Source organism: Gossypium hirsutum, chromosome A05 (genome assembly GCF_007990345.1).
Source record: "Gossypium hirsutum isolate 1008001.06 chromosome A05, Gossypium_hirsutum_v2.1, whole genome shotgun sequence".
Taxonomy (NCBI): Eukaryota; Viridiplantae; Streptophyta; class Magnoliopsida; order Malvales; family Malvaceae; genus Gossypium; species Gossypium hirsutum.
In genome coordinates, this window is record NC_053428.1 from 3,652,361 (window position 1) to 3,675,177 (window position 22,817).

Consider the following 22,817-nt stretch of genomic DNA (forward strand, 5'->3'; position numbering starts at 1 on the left):
CGTTGCAAAAAAAAAAAAAAAAAGGTGAGAATCAAGGGACTGGTAAGAAAAGAAGCAGCTAGTTGGCCAAAAATATAAATAAAAGGAAAGACAGTGTTGTAAATTAATTAAGCAGCAATTAAAGAGCAAAATTTCCTTTTATGGAATATATATTGCAGCTCTTGAATTTGTGTGATTACTTCTTGGGGGCTAAGTAAATTTATACATTACCATAATGGTAAAAAGTAGGTATTAGATTAATTAAATCCAACTTTGAACCGTACGTACATGGTAAAAATTTAATTACAATGCTTGGAAATAAATAAACAAAAAATTAGCCAATTTGTTTTATTAATATTATTTTAATTATTTTTATAATTTTTGCAGTGTAAAAGAATAATGAAATAAAAAGTGTAGGTACCCAAGTCAGGAACTGCAGAAATTTTTAGTGGGGTCAAAGGCAGGCGCTTGTGATCATCACAACCAGGACTTTCTTTTTGTTTTCTGTTTATGCAGAGTAACCAATAAAATTAAATTTAGAGTAAAAGTAGTCAAAATTTGTGTTTTTTTCTTACTTCTGAATGTGATTTTCTTTATTTTAAATTTTTGGGTTAATGTCTTGAATGTGATCTAACAAATAGTACTATATACTCCTAACTCATCAACTAACATCGTTTTTCCCACCAAACTAAACTCCCCAAAACTGTAAAAGGATCTTCTTAAGCATATGCCCCCTTCTACAAAACGCATAATTGTTTTTTGGTCCTTTAATTCATTTTAATTCTTTTTTTAATTTTTAATTTTTTTAATTTTATACATAAATGAAAAAATTAATATTAGCAAACTTTATTGATATAATATACACATGAATTACTACATGAACAACATGATAACATCTAATTAAATTTTAAAAATATATATATAAACCATTCTAATGATTTTTAACTTTTTAATATATTTTTTTATTTTTAAAGTTTAATTAAATACTTACATTTTATTTACATCAATAAAATTAACAAATAATAATTTTAGGTAATTTGATAAAAAAATATATAAAAAAATTAAATAAAAAGAATGTGGATAAGGAGAATGCCGCTTCTTGTTGTTGTTATTTGAAATGAAATTTAATAATAAAATAATTCTTGAGCTTAATCATCCGTCCCGAAGTTAAAAAAGATTAAAAGAAATGGGGAAGAGGAATGGGCCCCGCCTTCTGTATGTAGAAAATCCATAGAGAAACAATTTTACTTTTAGTTGAGTTGAGTTTATTTATAAAGTTACATTTTTATCAACTCATAGTATATTTATAATATAACCATAAAATGTGGTGATATAAAAACTAAAAAAAAAGGATACTTTTAAAGATATAATATTTGTAGATGGATGATGCAAAATTCTATTTTCATGGCACATATTTTAATTTATAATTAATTTAAGATTACTTCATATTAGCCAAACTCACAAAAGTCTCTTATTGGAATTATAAATCTTTGATTAACTTCAAATTTTAAGAGTTAACATTTAAATCATTTAGATTCATATTAATCTTCACTTCACCTTATTTAGCAAACATGTTGAAATATTTATAGAACAACCCTGTCTAAACCCTAATAAATAAATAAATTCAAAAATTAAAAAATAAAAATTCAATACCGCCTCCGCCGTCCTTACCTCACCACCCCTGGTTTTGTTATTACTTTCACAATTCCGCTTTCTTATTTTCATCCTCGTTTTTAGATCACTTGGCTTATTTAAGATTACTATATTTTGATTTTTGGTTAAAATTTGAAATAAGTCCCTGTACTATTCATAAATTCAGAATTTAATCATTATACTTTTATTTCTATTAATTTAGTCTATTTACTTTTTAAATTTTAAAATTTACTATTAACATTGTTAAGATTATTTTTAAATTTTTAAATTATTTTAATTATATTGCTATCAAATAATTATTTTTTTATTCTAAAATATCACACTAAACCAAAAAAAATTAAACTTTGAATTTAGTCTTAATTTTTATTTACATGTTAAATTTTATAAGAAAAAAATCATCAATTATAACGTGATAACTTAAAAGCCTTACTTGTTCATGTAAAGAAAGGCATTGCTCAATTATATTCATCTATTTATAAGTTTTTAGTTGAATGTAGTTTTGTATTAGAAATATTTTATAAAATTGTTTTTGAATTTTCATAAAAAAATGTGAAATACCATTTGGATTCATAATTATTTTTAACCTTTGTTTATTTTTTCTTCCTCAAACTTATTTTTAAAATGGTAACTAAAGATTATATCTATAGTACTGTTCCCATCCCAATAAAATAAGAGTCGGCCACGAAATCGTTTACAATTGCAGGGGGGAATTAGTCATTTCGACTTCCTTAATAATTTAAATTTTAAAATTTCCCTCTTTTTGGATAAATTAAAGAAATCTACAGAAAATTAAGCACTCTCAGCTCAGCGTGAAAGTCACGGGGCGCCAGTTACGGCATAGGGTGCGGTCACGATTGTCGGAAGGCCCATTTTCAAAACGAAAACAAAACCAAATATACTCGGTTAGCAAGGTGGCTAGATATGACTGGTAGGTCTTGGAAATGAGTAACCATACTGAGTTTAGTTCCTTCATAAACAAGTCTAGCTGGCAAGTGGTGGGGTCCCGTCGAATGAAAGTGCAAAACAGCGAACTATAAAACCGGATTAGCCGAAGATTTCATCGATGTCCGACGTGGCGTTCAGTGCACCGACAATTTCTTAAAAGTACCACTGCGAAAATAAATAATTTCATAAGCATAAACAATTTTAATTATTATAATAAATATACTATTTAATTTAATCATCCAAGGTTTATAAACAAGCTTATCTTATTATTTTGAGGGGGTAATTGGGATTTTGAGAAAGAGAGAAAATAATGTCTCCTGGACAATCCATTGGGTAGGTGTTGTGGTTTTGGGGTCATCTGATATTTAATTTTCGACCCCCAACCTCATGTGGCTTATCACTTAATGTTGACTTCATATATGTGGTTAATATTAGTAAATAAATTGTTTAGTTAATACTAACGCTATGTTGATTTTAGACTTTATAACATTAAAAATGATTTTATTGTAAGATGAAATATTGAACTAGAAAAAAAAACTATGGCATGAACTGGTTTCGTATATATTTTAAGCATGAAATAAAATGAAGGAGGAATTTGGATAATGTTGAGACGGGAAAAATAGGGATTGAAAGGAAATTAAGTGAAATGCGGATCACGTGGAGGGGAGACAAGGAGACAGCAATAAATTCCTTTCAGCCATTTATTGTATAAGATTATAAGACCGTACGTAGTTAAAATGGCCTTGAGAGTTAAGGAACGGAGAGACGATAAAAATTGACGCAGAATAGCTGCCAATATTGTCGGTTTGCAATTAAGCTTTAAGCAGAGCCGTACACTCAGACCGAGAGATAACTCCCACCGTTAAACCATTGGACCATTTGGACTCCATATTTAAGTTTGTTACTTAGATTGTTAAAACAAAGCTTAATACACTGAATTTTTAGGTAAATAATATTTAAGGTTATTAAATTATTAGTAAATTTATATTTTTATCAGTTAATTATTTAAAAAATTTTATTTAAATTATTGGAGTATTAAATTTTTTATTGTATGGCATTTTTTGTTCGGATTGTTTATATCAATTGAAAACTTTCATTATTTTTTTTCTACAATTTAGTTTTTTTATTTTATAAAATAACTTTGTGCATTATGAATGTACGAACTAAAATTCAAATAACTTTCTTCTCCGATATCAGATATTGACCATTAGATTAACTTGAATCTAATGTATTTTTTTTACTCATCAATGGTATTTTATCTATCACACCGATTATCAAATCGTCACTTAAAGCTTGCTAGCTTGATTTAAAAAAAAACATTTAATAGTCTAGTCATTTAAATAAAAATTTTAGAATAGTTCAATGACTTGAATGAAAACTTTCAAATAATTCAATTATTATTTTGTAACTTTTTAAAATTAGATGACTAAAACTTAAACTTATTAACAATTTAGTGAGCTTGAGTACAATTTCTTTTTAATTTGATACTTCGAAGTATTTTTGGTAATGGTTTGACATTTAAAACAAGGCTATGTGTTTACTTTTATCTATATCAACAGTTACGTAGCTTTTACATGATTTTTTTCTTTTAAAGAAAAGTAATTATTAAAACTAAATTTAATTGTTGAATATTAAAAAAAAATTATTCTCTCTACGTTCTCTCTCTCTACAATGTACAACAAGCTATAAAGGAAAATAGCCATAAACACCGGCGGAGCACTCGGCAGTGGAGAAACCACCGTCCATGGTGTCCATATGATCGTGATCACTGATATCCAAGATGAATTAGGCCAAAAACTATTCGAATCCATATGCTCCCATAAGTGCTCATACATGCAACTGCTACGATGTTCCCAATGAATAACAAGTGAATAATTTAGTCCAGTGGACGGTCCAAAACCATGGGCGGCTTGATCATGTTCAATAACCGTGGGATAGTTAGCAACTCGGTTCAAACTGTCCTTGAACTAGACTTTGCAGCGTTTGACCGCCTTTTCACCATCAATGTCAGCGGCATGGCTGCTTGTTTGAAGCACGCTGCACGAGCTATGTAGGAACTGAACGTCATAGGAAGTATCGTTTGTATGACATGCACCAGCACTAGCTTCGGCAACGTAAGGAACACTGATTATTACACGTCAAAACATGCAATGCTTGGGTTGGCGAGATGATATTGCAGTAAATCGGAGATGAAGGTCGGTAAATAATAATAATAACGGGAGGGTTTTTTTTGTAAACATTTAATGTAAAATTATAACTATAATTTTTTTTTATTTTCATTTAACTAATAAATTATTTTTATTCCAGTAAAAAAATGAAAAACACCACATCAACATTGATAAAATACTTCAAATATTAATATAAAAATAAACGAGACATTTTAATCTCACACCCGTTTACGGATCATATATGGATTTATAATTATCTTTTAAAGATTTTAAAACAAAGGGTATACTTTTAATATCTCGGCAATATGGTTAGTTGAAGTAATTATTATAATTTTATTGTATATTTAAATTTAATTTTCTTGTTTAAGTTTAGAGTTGGACGATGAATACAAATAGAAGGCGGAGCATTTACAATATAATTTGGTTGCATTAACGTGTCGCTTATAATTGTAATGTGGTGCTTGGAATCACTGAAGTGAGTCATGGTTGAGATGTTTAGTTAAAAATTAAGTATATGAATTAATTGGATGTAATGAAACAAAAATGACTCAACAAGTTGGTCGCCATATTTGTTCTTTATGATTGACATATTTAGCTAATTTTGTCTGAATTAGTATATAAATATAGGTTTTGCCGTACAACACCCATAAAACTTAGATTTTTATTGGCCAACTTGGTGAATTACAAATTTGACGTCAATTCGAAACCTTTTATGCAGTAAAACTTTTTTTTAAATTATCTGAAAAATATATTCAGACCTTTAAATTAAATAATATGTTGATATCTCACCATCAAATAAATTTACAAGTCTATAAGCTCTTAAGATTAAATATTATTAAACTTCTATATTAATATTTATTTTTAGGATGTATACTTAATATATTAATAATGTATTTTTTTATTTTATAAACAGTAATTAAACTTTATATATTTTTAAATATTATTATATTTTTATAAGACACTTGTCATTTTTTAAATTTAATCGTAATAATTTTTTCCTTATTATTTTAAAGGTACGTGAGTTTTAATTTTACAACATTTATTGTAAACTGTAACAAGACAAATAAAGAGATCAACTTTGTCCCAAATAAAATAGCTCACCTTATCACCTTTTATTAAGTACTTTTTATTAATTAAATAGTTTTTTTATTTCAAATTTGTGACTATATAAATGCTCCTGTATTTGACAACTACGATGATTAAAAAAGAATGAAATTGTGTAAATAAATATTCAGATTTTTGTTACTTATTAAATTGTATTATATGGGAGTGAAATTTTTTTATTTTTTTTTACACGAGTACGATATATTTAAATAAAATTATCATCATATTAATTACCAAATGTTTTATTTAAATAAAAATAAAAACTACTTTAATTAATTTTAACAAATATCATCAACACAATCTTTACTAATTTCCTAAAAAAAAAAGTCTTTACTAATAACATAATTTCCTTAAACTCACAAAATACATTAGAATTCACGAATTAATGCCTATTGCTTAATGCCAATAATTATTTATACACATTATTTGAAAAAACACCCCTTTTGAAAAGGAGGATAGAATCAAATTTAAATTATTAATTAGTATATGGTTGATTCGTACTTTGTGTTGGGTTAATTATTTATTTTTTCATTAAATTATAATGTTACAATTTAAATGTTACAATTTGCTCAAAGTTTTTGTACTCTTTATATATTTGAAATTTAATCTTCATACTCTTATTTTCAAGAATTTAGTCTTTCTATTTTTCGAATTAAAAAATTCAGGTTCATTTTTAACATTATCAAAATTCTTATGTATTGGAATCCATATAATAAAAAAATAACAATATAACAAACCTGAATTTAATAGTGAATTTTAATGTTTTTAATAAATTTAAAAAAATCACATTATCAATTTAATTAGAATAAAATATTTAAACTAATGACATCATAAAAATTAAAGATATCAAAATATATTAAAATTAAAGAATATAATTAAATCTCAACTTTAAGCAAAATATAAAAAATTTGACCATTAGACTACACATAATACTTTCATATAAAAAAATGAACAGGTATCTATTGGGAATTTATATATAGTTGTATAGATAATTATTTAAATCCATAATTAATGGAGATGCACCCACCATTGGAAATTTACATCATTGATTGGAGTTAAAAAAAATCAATTTCTTTAGGATAAATTAAATAAAAAGGTAAAAGGAGTTTTTTTTAATTAAGAGTACAACATCTCAGTACCACCACCACAAGTTTCCGCCTTTGGGTAGGAACCAGCCTATCCCACCAATCACCATGCAAGTCTTTTACCAATGGAATTTTTTTTTTTTAATACCTTACTGACAGTCCAAAAAAAATTTAGCAAATTGTTTTGTAGGACCCTCAACCTAAATCCAATATGGATAAGTCCTTGGCCAACTATTTTGCAGTTGATTGGGGAATTTGGTGATCTACCTAACAGCTCTAATTTCAAGTTAAATGGGTAATTTTACCGACCATATGAATATTATAAATATGTTTTAGGTATAAACATCAGCCTTTAATATTTATCTATTTTTATTATTTTGATTTTTTATTATTTCCACCATTTAACTTTTAACTTTCAGTCAATGCATTTTATTTTTAATAGAAAAATTATTTGAATTATTAAAATTTTAATAGCGTTGACATGATGACCTATCAGATAATCAACATATATTTATATATTGATATGAATAGTTTTTCTTAAATGTGTTTTGGATTTTATGAAGTTTACATAAATTGCTGTGTAAGTGTTGTTAAAATTTCAACACTCACGTTAATATCTGAATCTCAATAATGTAATTTAACTAAATATTAAATGTTTAGAGCTAAAATGACAAAAAAAATAAACCTAAAGTAATAAAAGAAGTAAACTTTAAGAACTAAATTTATCATTAATCTTACCTTTTAAAACTTTAAAATATATTGTACTCATTTATATTTAAATTTTTAATACGGTCAACATTGTTAAAAACCCTTTACAAATAGCAATAATTAAATAAAAAAACCTCACAGGTCTACTCTTAAGTTGGGGCTGTAATTTGCAATTTGCCTAAATGCTGAAACTGACGATTGTTACAAAGTGAATGGGAGTTAACATTGTTAACAAATGAGGAATCCTCAAAAATATCTCAAACTCATCACCGTGATGTAGACCATGACTGAATTTACAATATCATTGTCGTTGAAAAGTAATTTTCAATATGGCTGTTTTTTTTTCCTTTTCTTTTCACGTGGTGAGTAAAATAATTTATGGGTAAAGTTAAATTTTTTGAGAATTGAAATTAAATTGTATATTTTTATGATATTAAAAATATAATTTTATTATTTTAATAATTTATATCTTTATAATTTTTGATTGATTAGATTAATTTTTTATTATTTTTGAAGAGTCAGATTTTAATTTTATCATTACTATTTTTTATAATCTAAAAAAAAATTATTTTAGAGAGATCGGGGTTCCTACTAACTCCTGACTCCACCACTACTCAATGGCCAACAATTTTAATAGAAAGATTCAAAAGATCAGCCTTGTTATTCCTAAGGATCCGTAGTTGGTTATATAGTCAATTAAATAGTAATTATTCTTACATTGAGATATAAACTAGGTAGTTATTATTACATCGAGAGTTGAACTTTTTTAATGTCTAAGTCAGTCTCTAAACATTGTAACTGTTCCCACATTGGACCCGAATTTTTTTAAAAAAAAATATTATATATTAATATTGACAAAAAAAATTTAGATCCCAAAAATTGCTAAAAATATATTAACCCAAAAAAATTAACATGGCATGTCGTTGTCGGTATTTATTAAGGGTAATTTATTTTGGTTTAATATGTGTATTTATGTGTTAACATTTTAAACATGTAGGGAATTGAAATGTGTAGACGCTGACAGCCCGGTTGGTTTGCTCTCGAACCCTGATGACAATCAGACAATGGACTGAACTAAATATTGGAATAGGGATTGGGCATTGCTAGTTTCATATTTATGGAAGATGGTAGAAGAAAACGAAAAGGGCGTTCCAGAAGCCCTTTTCCTCAGGTATCAGAATACATATTTAATCTAATTACAAATAAATAAAGCAAACAGAACAAAAAAACAAATTACTTTTTCATTGTTTTCAGGTCAAAGCATATAGGTTTTTGCGTGCTTTCAACGCATGAAAAGATGGTCTTCAATTCATCATCAAATATGTATATGAGTAATTATTTTTAAAAGTTGTTTTCAAAGATAATTTTAAATGATTTTTTTTGATGAAGTGCTATCATCATACTCTTCAATAACATATAAATTTATATTTAGTTTATTATAAACACGAAAAAGAAATAAGAAAAATGGACAATCAACTTATTTTTCACCAAGTAAATGTATTTGTTTTTTGGCTCATGAAAGATATGTTGGGTCATTGACATTCATTCATTATTACTTAACCCTTTTATGATTGTATGATATAAAAGTCAGGACCAATGATCATATAAGATTAGAAGAAAAAAAATCACAGTGGGTGGGCTGTTTTTATATATATATATATAGTTTGAGAGGGCAGAGATATGATTAAGAGTGGGCATCTTTTGTTAAATTTAGGTTTGTCATTGGTTAAATGACTTTTCTTACACTCCAAGCGTCACCAACATGAGACTCCCATTTAGTTGTGCTTTTTTTTTTCTTTTTTTTTTGCTGTTGGGAGTTGGATCGGTGAACTTACTAATTGTTGGCTTGTTGTTGTCTTCGTATTGGGTTTAAAATCAAATCAGATGAGGTGCCGGCTATTTCTTCAAAAATATCTAACATTTCAACTTTTACTATATGTTGGAGAGGATATTGATGGATGTAAATAAAATGGGTTTTTCTTTTGGGGTCGATTTGAAACCGTTATACACTCATAGATTCGGATTCTTTTGTATGACCGGTTGAATAATATTGTAGCGTGAGCCTAAATCTTGTTTGATGTTAGTTTTTGCATGGTTAAGTGGGGGCTCAACAACCCACTGACTTGGGTCACCAAGTTTGGAACTGGTTCTTCTAGTTACGTCTTAGACTATGCTTTTTTGTTTTATTTTCTCTTCAGTTTAATTATTTCAAGATTCTTTGTTTTCGTCTTTTCTTTTCTAAAAAAAAAAAAAACATTGATGGGTTATGACTCTTTCAATTTCTGATAAGAAAAAAACATTTGCTCCAATTTTGTAGGCAAAGGGTGACCCAAAAATTTGACGTAGGAATTCCTTCATTATATGAGACAATATGACAATTTATCCATATTTGCTTTAGACGACAATGCTTATCTCAAAAATATCTTAATCTTTGTTTTTTCCATTTCATACATAATATTGTTCTCCTTGTGACGAAACATTTTCCATTCAAATATTTAAAAAAAAACCCAGGATTAGCTGAGTTGGTTCGATATTCATTAATAGGCAAATTTCGAATTTTGAGTCTTAATAATCTCATTTGAAACCCCTCAAATTATACCTTGTATATAATAATCACGTAGAAATAAAATTTGAAGTAAGATTGGAAGGTGAATTTTTGGATTGAGATTTGAGGTTTATTTATGAAGAAAGTGTTTAGATGAATTAATCCATAGTTTGGGCTTTTGATAATGAAAAAGCCCAGATGGAATTTGAGTCCGCCCAAACTCTTTTTTTTTTTCACGAGGCTGGGAAACCACGAATAAACTGGGTTGAATCAATGTGAAGAAAATGCAAGGTGAGGAGAGAACATTCCGGAGTAGAAAAAGAATGGGGTGGCAAAGCTATAAATGAGAAAGGCAGATTCTGGGCCTGTCATTTTACTTATCCTACAATCCACATTGAATATATGCCCAGTAGTGACTGACTGATGTGTTCGTATTAATATTTTCTGTAGTATCAAGCTTTTAAAATATAGCTAGTAATCTCAAGACCAGTTTCTTGCTTATGTAAATCTTGAGATAATTTTGTTTTATGACATTTTTATATATCATAAAAATATATTATGTATATATTTTTAAATTTATTATAATATAATATAATAATTTAGATATTCCAACATGGAGGTTGGCTTATTCGAGGGCAAAAGTATAGGGAAAGCAATGTATGGAAGGAGATTAGGCCAAGATCAGAGAAAGTGAGATGGAGTAAGGTAATTTGGGGTTCTTTCTATGTGCCTAAGCATTCATTCTTGCATGAATGGTCATTTTAAACAATCTACCCACAAAAACTGATGGTTTATGTTCGACATGCCAATTGGAACAGCAGACAAGAGACCATTTGTGTTTTGGAAGCAGGTGCTCAAGCTATGTTTCTTGCACAGCCAATTTATTTATTGGTTGTAAGAATCACAGTGGATAATTGCCGATTAAAATTGCAGAGCTTTGACCTATGTCATTATTCGATTGTTTTGTAATGTTCCCTTGTATTGGAAAGAGAACTAAACCGGAGTTAATTAAATTTTTAAGGAAAATTTTAGATTTGAAATTACTGATATAAAAATTAATATGAATAATAGAATTAGCATATCTTATTTTACATTCAAATTAAATGAGTTAAATAAGATAGTGTATTGAATTTATAATTCGATAATCATATGCTTATAGCGTTTGAAAATTAAAGGAGTTGACCCTAGCTCAATTAGCATTGTTATTATTATTACGACAATAAATATATAGATTTAAATGTAATTAAATACATTTATTTTACGATTTATGGATTTGAGATTATAAATAAAAATAGATATTAAATTAAAAAAATAAAGGAAGCATTCTATAAAAAAAACATGTTTATTCACATTGATTATTTGCTCTAAAAAAGAAGAAAAAAAATCCTAAATTAAGTCATGCATAAAATTTCTACTGATTCGGTACAGATTTTTTTTCCTATTGATACAAACTTGTGTTACAATGTTGTGACTAATCTATTTAGACCATAGCTTATCCTTGAGTCTTATAAAAACAAACTAAATTAGCATTAAAATTTCGTGTGATTGGTGTTCGAGAAAATAAAATATGCAGCGACAAGATCTTAATATTAGAAAAAATCTCTCTTATTAAAGCTTAAAAATTCTTATGATATATAAAAACTCCTTTTATTTTGGCTATAGGGTAAGAAATAATAGAGGGGGTATAAGAGTACTTTAACCTATTTCGTTGCTAAAGTGCCAAGCAGCAGCAGCGATAAAGGCTTTAGCTTTACCCTAATTTAAACCCTTCGGCGTTCACTCTCTTCCTGCCTCCGGATTTCCCGTCGCTGAACCTGTAAACTAATCGAAGCCTTAGCCATCTCCTTCGCCAACTAAACTGTCTGACAAAGAAACAAAGACAAAAGAAAAATGGTAAGAGAAAGAGAAACTCCAAAGCAGCAACAACAGGTTTCATACACAGTGGAGCAGCTTGTAGCCGTCAATCCTTACAATCCCGACATCTTACCTGATCTCGAGAACTACGTTAATGAACAGGTCCCTCTCGTTTTCTATTAATGAGCTCATTAGATTTTATTGATTTTCATCGTATGGGATAAAATTTTAGCCTTTTTTTTAAAAAAAAAGAGAACAAAATGGTTCTTTTATGTGTTTGATTTGAAGTATTTGAGAATCTGAATATTGGGTCTTATTATATTTTGTTGGATGATGTCGGAATCAGCTTTGATTTGGTTAGATGCTGCCATTACGGCGACCTGAATTTCTTTGCTTCTTTAATCTTTTTAAGTTCGGGCATTCAATAACGAACTGCTTCTTACGGTCAGCTGTTAGCATCTTAGATTGAATTGTTATGAGATCCTTTTTAAATTTGATAGAATCTTCGAGCTTCTCTTTACGTCCTCTAGCCATGAAATTGACATAGCGATGCGTTACTTTTTTTTTTTTATGTTAGAATGTAACTTATGTGGGTGAACCCCTTCAGTCTGTTAATACTTGTTTAAAAAAAACGTGTTTTGTGTTGGAACCCTAAAAGGGCAACTCACATCTAGTGGAGGTTGCTCAAATGATTACAAAATCTGTCTTTATCAGGTTTCATCACAAACGTATAGCCTGGATGCTAATCTCTGCCTTCTTCGCCTCTACCAGGTACTGCCATTCACTCTTCTTATGTCTTGTTTACGGTTCACTGTGTGTATGTAAAAGAGAATGGAAGCTAGAGAACACCAAGTCTCTATATTCTTGTAGAATGTGATTTTTTTTTAATTGGTTTAATTTTCTATTTGCAGTTTTAGTCGCTTACTGCTCACAACTTTTTTTTTTGAAAAGTTACTACTGTTCTAGTTGTTAGTGTTACTAATATTATATTTTCTTTGTTTCTGTAGTTTGAGCCTGAGCGTATGAGCACACAAATTGTTGCACGCATTTTGGTTAAGGCATGTTTAAGCTCTTCTTTATACCTATGTAGAATTATGTATCAGCTTGTTAGTAGGCTAGGATATGTTGTTCTTAATGCTTCCTTTTCCTTCTTCCCTCCTGCTTTTTTGCAGGCTCTCATGGCAATGCCAGCTCCAGATTTCAGCCTCTGTCTCTTTTTAATTCCTGAGCGAGTGGTATCAATCTTGTAGTATATATATTTTTTCAGATTTCCATTCGAACTACATCTGCACATCAGCAATCAATTGTGTTTTTGACTGGGTGTTGGCATATGCTGTCTGTCTTTTCTTTTGGTCTAAGTCAAGTTTTGTTGAACGTTTAAACTCTTTTACAATACCCTACATGTGAATGACAAACCTGTAATTGATATTTGTACTTTGTTAAACTTGAAAGTTTCTGCCTATCTCCCGTAGAACCGTCCAAATCCTGCTTATTGCTATTTGAAGTAGGCCAAGATAAGTAGTTAATGTCATGTGTATTGCCCATGCATGCACTTTCTGAACCATTTGGGTAAGACACGCATTTGTGGAAGGCATGATTGTTGTAAAGTCTAAAGTTCTTCCTTTGTCATCATTCTACCATTACCGGAAAATATTATGTTCGACATCAAGTTTTTTGCTATTTTAAGTAACACTTTGTATTTGTTATCAGCAAATGGAGGAGCAGTTCAAGACACTGATTGTTCTTTCTCACTATCTGGAGGTACGCATTTTCTTTGTTCAGTAATTTGTGAACAGTGATGGGATTGATGATTGTACTTTACCTACTGCATTTGTAGACAGGAAGATTTCGTCAGTTCTGGGATGAAGCAGCTAAAAATCGTCATATAGTCGAGGCTGTACCGGGTAATAAACTGTGATGAGATGAATTTTTTGTTTGAATTGATAAACAATGCATCCACTTTCTTTTTTTGTTTTTTTGTGTGTGTAGCTCTCACTAGAGGATTGAATGCAGGTTTTGAGCAAGCAATCCAGACGTATGCCATTCATGTCCTCTCCCTGACTTACCAGAAGATTCCAAGACCTGTACTTGCTGAGGTATGTTATATGCATTTGTAGTTGTGAGTTCAGACTATCGAATCTGTCCCTATCTGTAGTTATATGTGTGATATGTCAAACTTATGCATTAGTTTTGGGTGTGGGACAGGCTATTAACATCGAAGGTCTATCCTTGGACAAATTCCTTGAACACCAGGCGGCCAACAGCGGTTGGATTCTTGAGAAGGGTCATGGCAGGGGTCAACTTATAGTCCTACCTCGAAACGAATTTAACCATCCTGAGCTGAAGAAAAGCACTGCTGATAGTGTTCCATTGGAGCACATCACCCGTATTTTCCCCATTCTTGGTTAAGCCTCTAGCCGGGATGAACAATTTTTTGGAGTTATTTGTGCCATGTTTTCGATGACATTGCGACCATTCTCTTTGTTTTTTTGTTTTGGATATATATATATATATATATAGCTGAGAACAAGCTATTTTAGGATAGACTTGTCAAGCCACCCCAAAGATTAGCTTTGAATCGGTTCCTTTTTATTTCTATTTTTTCACTCATCAGGATTTCAGAATATATTTATTTACTGCGCGTTCTTCTTAATTGTTATTATGCTTTTACCTTTCTGAGTTCATGGATTTTTCTTTCTTGAAACAGCCAGAGAATTTCTTTGAGAAGTGGAACTAGAAGTTGCTTTACCATTAAGTATTGGTTAGAAATTCAATTATTTTGATTTTTTTTTTGCGTTTAATAATTATTAATTATATAATTTGTTGGCATCAATTGAACTTTCAAGCAAAAAAAAAAAACGAGGATCTCGTACAAGCCAAAAAGGGCATGACCTGTTTTAATAATGAAATAAAGGATCTGATTTGCACCAAAAGTGATTTGGGTTTGGCTCATAAATCATGACTGGTAGAAGAGAAAGGTCAACGCACGAAAAGGAAAGTATCAAATCAAATTAAAAGGAGTAACAAAATAAAAAAAAGAGCCACACCAAGGTTCTCAAATAACCTTATTCTCTTAAAAGAATCTCTTGAGAAAAAAGAATATTTATATAAATATAAAATTTGATAATTTTATTAGTCATTAGAAAATTTTAATGCTTAGTAAATTAAAAAAAGTCCATGAGATATATTTGTCTAATGATAAATTCGTAACAAGAAATAAAGAGTGCAAAACGCTGCGTTTGCTTGCAGCGAACATTAAACAGGTGACGGCTTTCAAGTTTCGACGAACCGATCCAAAGCCCAAAGGCTCAAAATCAAAATTTGGAATCCAACAAATATCCAACAAGGGGGGGCATTTCTGTAATTAAACATCCTTCGTCCTCTCGGCTCTATCCAAATTCCAATCTTTATTCGTTCATTAGTCTCCCCTTCATTCGCAATTTAAACCCTAACTAGAGAGAAAATTACAAATTTAAAAGATCAAAACCCTAAACTCTTATATTCGTCTATTCACTAGCGTTGAATCCTTAACTTTCTGTAACAAATTACAAATTTTTTATCAATGACTTCCTCGAAGAAATACTACAAGGAAAAAATCGCTCGTCGCAAGTAAGTATCCCTTTCTTTCTTATTCATAGCTTCATTTTCTCTAATCCTCGTAAAAATGGACATTTAATGCGAAATCTTCCATTCAATTTCATTATTTAATAGATTTATGACATTAATTGTGCAGAGAGGAGAAAGCGGAAGAACCAGAGCAACCAAAGTACAGAGACAGAGCCAAAGAGCGAAGAGAGGATCAAAATCCAGATTATGAGCCAACTGAATTAGGTTCTTTTCATGCTGTTGCTCCTCCTGGAACCGTCGATCTTCGGTGAGATTCTACCATTTTTTCTTAAATCCCTAATTTGATGCATATCCTAGGTTTTTTAAGATGCTCTGCTTCTATTAATCATTTAATTGTTTTTTTTAATGGATGTGTCTAGGTCAGCTGATGCTCACAAGATATCCATTGAAAAGAGCAAGTACCTTGGAGGTGGGCTTTTCAGTCTTAGGATTTGGAAATTTTAATGACTTGATTGATGCGTGCAATTTGTTTTTTATTTTTGGCTTTTCGGGGGAACTTGCCGCTTCTGTTTAGCACTTTAGCTGCCTTTTCTGTTTTGGTTTTTTTTTTTTTAAATCTTGACGGTGTCTCCAACATTTAGGTGATGTGGAACACACTCATTTGGTCAAGGGGTTGGATTATGCTTTGCTTAACAAAGTTAGGAGTGAGATTGATAAGAAGCCTGAAGCCGGGGATGAAACCGATGGAAAGTCGAGGTAATAAAGTACAATGTTTGTTTATATTAGGTGATGGGCTATAATCATATTGAAGTTTCAGTAATTTCCAAGTTATCTTTAAATTGCGCAATTAATAATCTTGTAATTGTTTTATAAACAAATGTTTTTTGTTCCAACAGAAAATCAAAAGAAGACCAGCAATTATCATTTCGAACAGCCACTGCAAAGGTGCAATAACTTCATCTTGAGTTGTGGAATAATTTTTCCAATACAGTTTACAAAAAGGAAAAAAAAAAGAAAAGATGCCGTCGGTTTAGGAAGCTGTTCATGTTGATGTCTCTCCTTTTTTTTTCAGTCAGTGTATCAGTGGATAGTTAAACCTCAAACTGTTATGAAGACAAATGAAATGTTTCTACCTGGTCGAATGGCGTTTATTTTTAATATGGTGAGAATCTTAGACATTTCCATTCTATTCCGTTTGTATTATTTAAAGAGGGATACTATCGGTATTTCTCCATTCATGAACTTTGAGCACTCTGTGCTGTAATTGGTACATGTTTGCAAACATACCCGCATGCTATTATATGTTAGAAATTCTTTTCCTGGGAAGGCATGACTGCCAGTGAAGCATTTTCCTTACCACATAACACACTGGCTGTTATGGTTCTTAGGTCGTTCACTTGCTACATAAAACTTCAATGCATATTCAAATTTGAAGTAAAAACTTTCTTTGAAGTTACTTTACAAGTATTTGAGACTATAATTGAATAATTGTGCCAAATTTTTTAGGCATGACTGCCTGTAGAGCATTGTTTATGGTTCTCAATTTTAATACTATAATTCCTATTTCCTGACTGAATTTCCCTTCTTTATTTCAGGAGGGTGGCTATTCTAATGACATTCCAACCACCTTGCACAGGAGTAAAGCTGACTGTCCAGTGCCTGATGTCTGTATATCGATAATTTCTTTGGACAACTTTTATTTTGATTCTAGATAGTGATTCAGCTTTTGATAAGACTTCTTGTGCAGGAAATGGTTACTGTCAATGTTGATGGTTCTGTGCTTGATCGAATTGCTAAAATTCTGTCATATCTTCGCCTCGGGTCATCTGGGAAGGTTCTCAAGAAGAAAAAGAAGGAAAGGGATGCCAAAGGTGTTTGCTATATTTAGTTTTCTATTGTAATTTGAAGCCTAACTTTCCAATATGGGTTAATGTTGGATCAACAACTGTATATGTTTCATATTTTTTTTATCTGTGCATATTGTTATGCTTTTTAATATATATCTTTTTTTTTTCTCATTATAGGGAAGATTTCATCTCTTGGTAATGAATACTATGAAGAGGAAAAGTCATCAAAGCCTAATGATGGAGTGTCTAATGGTAGAACTGAGAAGGAAATTTTGCCCCCGCCTCCCCCCCTTCCAAGGAAAAATCATCTTGATTCAAGGGAGAAGCAAGGCCCGACTATTGCTAGAGCAGAAGAGGATGATATATTTGTGGGGGAAGGCATCGACTATAATAGTCCTGAGAAAGATGCAGTACCGAGCCCTCTTTCAGAGGATATGGAAGAATCACCTCGACATAAAGAAAGAGTTTCATACTTTCCTGAACCTGCTTATGGCCCAGTGTCGCCCTCTACTGCTCCTCAGGAATGGCAAGAACTGGTAAGTTGTTTCTACATTTTGTTATTCTTTTTCCAAATGCAGGAGAAACGTGCTGTGCAAAAGGTATAAAATGAAATTATATAGACTTGTTTGGAGCTTAACTACTTAAAATTACTCTTCTAATTCATTTTTAGCTACTTGAATTTTTATTAAAATTAAGTTCTGGTATACAAATTATTCATTATTCACTTTTTTGTCTGTTTGGTTTCAGAATGGTTACGATGCCCTCCAAACACAGGCCTTGGCTGGTGGGTACCAAGGAGAGTGGCAGGATTACCAATATGCTGAGCAATTGGCTTATCCTGAGCAATACCTACAGGCTAACATGCAAGGTTATGAGGTACAAGCTGGATCAAACATTCCACAAGATCCACGATATATGACTCAAGAAGAGAAGGACCGAGGATTGGGATCTGTGTTCAAGCGGGATGACCAAAGGCTTCAACAATTGAGGGAGAAGGATGCTCGTGAGAAAGATCCTAATTTCATATCTGAGAGTTACTCTGAATGTTATCCTGGTTATCAGGAGTACAACCGTGAGATTGTTGACAGCGATGATGAAGATGACTTGTCCAAAATGGATATGGGAGGACGAGTAAGCCTATTTTTCCACCTTAAACTAATAGCTGTTCCTCATTTATTTGGGTAATGGTGATGCTTAGACTGGTCTACAACAATGTAACAGGCTAAGGGTCGTCTTCATAGATGGGACTTTGAAACAGAAGAGGAATGGGCAACGTACAATGAGCAGAAGGAAGCAATGCCAAAGGCAGCATTCCAGTTTGGTGTGAAGATGCAAGATGGAAGGAAGACAAGGAAGCAAAACAAGGACCAGAAGCTCAACAACGAGCTACACAAGATTAACAAAATACTGGCAAGAAAGAAGATGGAGAAAGAATCAGGTGGTGGTGAAGGTGGAAGTCATAGCAATGATGTACAGCCTGGAAAGAAACTTAGGATATCAGGTTAAAAAGTTGCAGTTCCTTTACCAGAAAGGTAAAGAAAAGCTACTATTTCTTAGAGCTGATGTGTTAATTTGTATTAAGGTAAGTCATTGGCAAAGAGTGCAAAATTCGTGGAAAAATCTTTTTAGAGCAATGAAATGCCAACTAAAGTCGTTATTATAGTGTTCTGAGGCTTTTTTTTGCTTTGCCAACTGTAGGCAGGATGCTTTTGTATCATTTCATTTGTGCTTCTTACATAAAATAAGATTAAGAGATGGAAGCTCAATATGAAATTTACGTCTCATTAGAAGTTAACAGAATAGATTTAGAGTTTAGTTAGAGTTCAATCGCAATCATTTTTATTTTAATTTTTGTAATATTCATTAAGTGGGATTCGAATAATGACCAAGTTCATCGTAAAAAATAGAAAGCAAATTAATTTTAAATAATGTTTTAGGATATAAAGAGCATTAACGTCTGATTTAATAATTAAAAATTAAAAGTAAATTTTATCCAAACTCAAAATTAGTTTGAACTGAAATATCCAAAAATTTAAAAATATGATTTGATTTGAACCAAAACACAATGAATCTCGTACAAATCAAACTTAAAATAATTTAGAATAATTTAAAATGATTCTGATGAATCAATCCTAAAATTAAGTCTCAAATCTAAACTCAAACCTAAACTAATTCATATCCAAAATGGTTAAAAAATAAAAACGATCTAAAACTAAAATAATCTAAACTCAAATTAATTTAAACAAAAATAATCCAAAAATTTTAAAACTTATTCACCCAACCAACCGAATTCCTACCATCAACCTCACACTAATCGGCCTAGAACTAATTTATGGAGTAGGAATTTGTCCGAGAGTACAATCCCTAGCTCTAAGCAGCCCACGGCTTGATATAAGTAACTAATTGCCAATTAGTACTCTAAGGCCCAAAGCTAATATATGGGCTAGAATTTTAGGATCTAAGCTGACCAATCTCGCAAGTGCCACCCCATAGAGTAATTTATTCCCTTTTATTTTATTTGAGTTTATTCCCTGAGATTTCGTGTCGAGGGCATTTTTTTCTCTCTCTATCCTCGAACGACTTCCACCATAAGCAAGATACGACACGATAAAACCCGTTCTTTTTCTTCTTCTTCTTCTTCTTCTTCTTCTTATTGTTCTTGTTCATATAATTTAATATTAAAGATTAAAAGTTAAAGACTTCGAAACAAGGATTCAGTTGGATATCTTATCACCAAATACTGATAGTCTGATACGAAAAAGGTACGAATTTTATCCCAATTTCTATTTTCAATTTCCGAATCCAAAACAATATATCAGGCTGGAAAAATCAACATCTTTAAACCCTAATTCGAGGAATTCTTGTTTTAGTTTGATTTTTTTTCTGAAAAAAGCTCCCTTTGATTTATGCATAGGAAAGCAAAGAAAAGTGTTTTCTTTTATCATAGATTTTTTTTCGCGACTTAATTTGCCAAAAACTTGCAATTTTTTGTTGTTTAGGGTTTTTAATAGGCGGCTAAGTCGGGTATCAATCTTTGAATTGCCGTGAAATTGCTTCTTGAACTTTGGAATCTGCCTCTTGGTGGTTTGGTTGCATGGCAACCTTTGAGGGTGGCATTTCATTTTCATACCTTTCAAAGCTAGAAAAGGGAAATAAAAACGCCTTTCAATTCGATGATGATTATAGGGATGCTGTTTGTACTGTGCCACAAGATAAAAGTATTGTCCCATTAGGCTCAAAGTCGATGAAAAACGATTACCTCTATCAGTTTCGGGCTGAGTCCGATGATTTTATTGATGGAGAATACGATTCTGGTGATGATGTCTCTAAGTCAATGCAAAATGGCTTGTATCCTGAGGTGAACTTGAAGAATGTGTTGAGTGGGTTAGTTGCAATCGTAACTGGGCGTAATAAAGGACCCCCTGGTGCTTGTGTGGATCAGCAATACCAAAGTTCTAATGTATCATTTCTGGGGTCTGAAAAGAAAGGAGATACATATTTGCACTCCTCTGTTTATATACCAAGTGCTCCGCCACTTCTGGAGTCAAGTGGGATAGATTATAACGCATATAAAGAGGTTTTAGAAGCTGAGCCTCCGGAGTGGATTCCGGATAGTTCTACTTCAGTTTGCATGCAGTGTAGTGCTCCATTTACTGCACTTACACGTGGCAGACATCATTGCCGGTTTTGTGGAGGGATTTTCTGCAGAGCATGTTCGAAGGGAAGGTGCTTACTACCTGTTAAATTTAGGGAAAGAAATCCCCAGAGGGTGTGTGATTCTTGCTATGATAGGCTTGATCCGTTGCAGGGTGTTCTTATCAATACCATTAGCAATGCTGTCCAAGTAGCAAAACATGATTGCATGGATTGGACCTGTACACGTGGTTGGTTGAACTTACCAGTTGGTTTGTCCATGGAACATGAGATCTACAAAGCATCCAATACGTTGAGAAGCTATTGCCAGGTAAGATCCTACATTTCATTGTTCATGAACGATGATAGATTTATATGTCCAAAACTTTAATTGATGTTATAATCACACTTCCAACTAAATTAAGCGTTCACATAGATGGTTTTGCACCAGTAATCATCTACCAGAAGACATTCCGTAGTGAAACTAATCTTTTATATGTTGGATTTACACGAAGAGTATGTTTTGACACTGTTAGAAGCTTCTAGTAACATTTTTTGAATTGGACAGGTTGCTAGGTTGAATCCAGAGAGATCTATACCATGGGCTGTCTTGAGAGGAGCCAAAGGCTTAGCTATTTTAACTGTTGTTAAAGCTGGAGTTCTTGTTGCATATAAACTTGGGACTGGTCTTGTTATTGCTCGAAGGTCAGATGGAACATGGTCTGCCCCATCAGCTTTGTGCTCTGTTGGTTTAGGATGGGGTGCTCAGGTGAACTTTTAATCAAGAAAAATATACCTGCCCTAGCTGAATATACATGTCTAGGCCAGGCAGCTAAGGGTCAATTGCCTTCCAGGTTGCACAAGTATTTACATGCATAATCTATCAACTAAGTATTATTTTTATGTGTTTCTTAGATCGGAGGCGAGCTCATGGATTTCATAATTGTGCTTCATGATTCAAAAGCTGTGAAGACGTTTTGTAGTCGAATGCATTTTTCTCTAGGTGCTGGCTGCAGTGCTGCTGCAGGACCTGTGGGGAGAGTGCTGGAAGCAGATCTTCGAGCCGGGGATAGTGGGTCCGGCATGTGCTACAGTTATAGTTGTAGCAAAGGTATTCCATCCTGCAATGTAAATATACCCTTCTTTTGACTAGTTAGTGGATTTGACAAATCCGTTTTGTTGCAAATTTTGCAGGGGCGTTTGTTGGTGTGTCATTGGAAGGGAACATTGTTGCAACAAGAATGGATACCAACCTACGGTTCTATGGTGATCCGTATCTCACCACTGCCGACATATTACTGGGGACCGTGGACAGACCAAAAGCTGCTGAGCCCTTGTATGCTGCACTACATAACCTGTACTCCAGCCTACGCTTTTAGTTCCGGCACTATTTGGCGAAGCAGCTTGTGAAACAAGCAACAGCTTGAGTGCATGGTGCATTTCTTGCCCTGGATGATTTGTGACTCTATGGTTTATAGTTTATATGCATGTGGATGATGGATTGTTATTTGGTGGACGAGTGGGCATTGGGTCAAATATGTATCTACAGTTGTCAAACAAACCATTCAGTTACTATGTAAATATTTCTGTTCTTATTCCTTGCAAAAAGATTATATACATATCAAAAATAATGTGAAAGCAATATTTTTATTAGAGCTGCGTTATTCATATTTTTTATTGAATTTGAAACAAACCTTAGTTGTGTTTAAAAATTAATTATTAATGTAGC

General features: G+C 31.7%; 3 protein-coding genes across 4 annotated transcripts; all 3 read left to right on the plus strand.

Annotated features, from left to right (window-relative positions):
• The first annotated feature begins 11,852 nt into the window (after positions 1–11,852).
• LOC107958825 (eukaryotic translation initiation factor 3 subunit K) lies at positions 11,853–14,694 on the plus strand. Of its 2 annotated transcripts, none has more exons than XM_016894715.2 (8): positions 11,853–12,203; positions 12,756–12,812; positions 13,049–13,099; positions 13,214–13,276; positions 13,752–13,802; positions 13,879–13,945; positions 14,031–14,137; positions 14,247–14,694. In XM_016894715.2, the coding sequence occupies exons 1-8, from the start codon at positions 12,078–12,080 to the stop codon at positions 14,448–14,450; spliced, it is 726 nt and encodes a 241-aa protein (XP_016750204.1). In that variant the 5' UTR covers positions 11,853–12,077; the 3' UTR covers positions 14,451–14,694. The 2 variants fall into 2 exon arrangements, with proteins under 2 accessions (XP_016750204.1, XP_016750205.1); XM_016894716.2 differs by having other exon boundaries at positions 14,055–14,137.
• Positions 14,695–15,437: 743 nt separating this feature from the next.
• LOC107958823 (suppressor of mec-8 and unc-52 protein homolog 2) lies at positions 15,438–19,228 on the plus strand. Its single transcript, XM_016894714.2, has 11 exons — positions 15,438–15,650; positions 15,775–15,915; positions 16,028–16,077; positions 16,250–16,364; positions 16,505–16,553; positions 16,681–16,770; positions 17,204–17,272; positions 17,356–17,479; positions 17,633–17,991; positions 18,203–18,586; positions 18,677–19,228. Exons 1-11 carry the CDS (start codon positions 15,604–15,606, stop codon positions 18,959–18,961), a joined length of 1,713 nt encoding a protein of 570 aa, XP_016750203.1. The 5' UTR covers positions 15,438–15,603; the 3' UTR covers positions 18,962–19,228.
• A 721-nt stretch (positions 19,229–19,949) lies between these two features.
• LOC107958822 (uncharacterized) lies at positions 19,950–22,741 on the plus strand. The gene is made up of 5 exons (XM_041112888.1): positions 19,950–20,217; positions 20,455–21,419; positions 21,657–21,857; positions 22,004–22,199; positions 22,283–22,741. The coding sequence occupies exons 2-5, from the start codon at positions 20,550–20,552 to the stop codon at positions 22,465–22,467; spliced, it is 1,452 nt and encodes a 483-aa protein (XP_040968822.1). The 5' UTR covers positions 19,950–20,217; positions 20,455–20,549; the 3' UTR covers positions 22,468–22,741.
• The last annotated feature ends 76 nt before the right edge of the window (positions 22,742–22,817 follow it).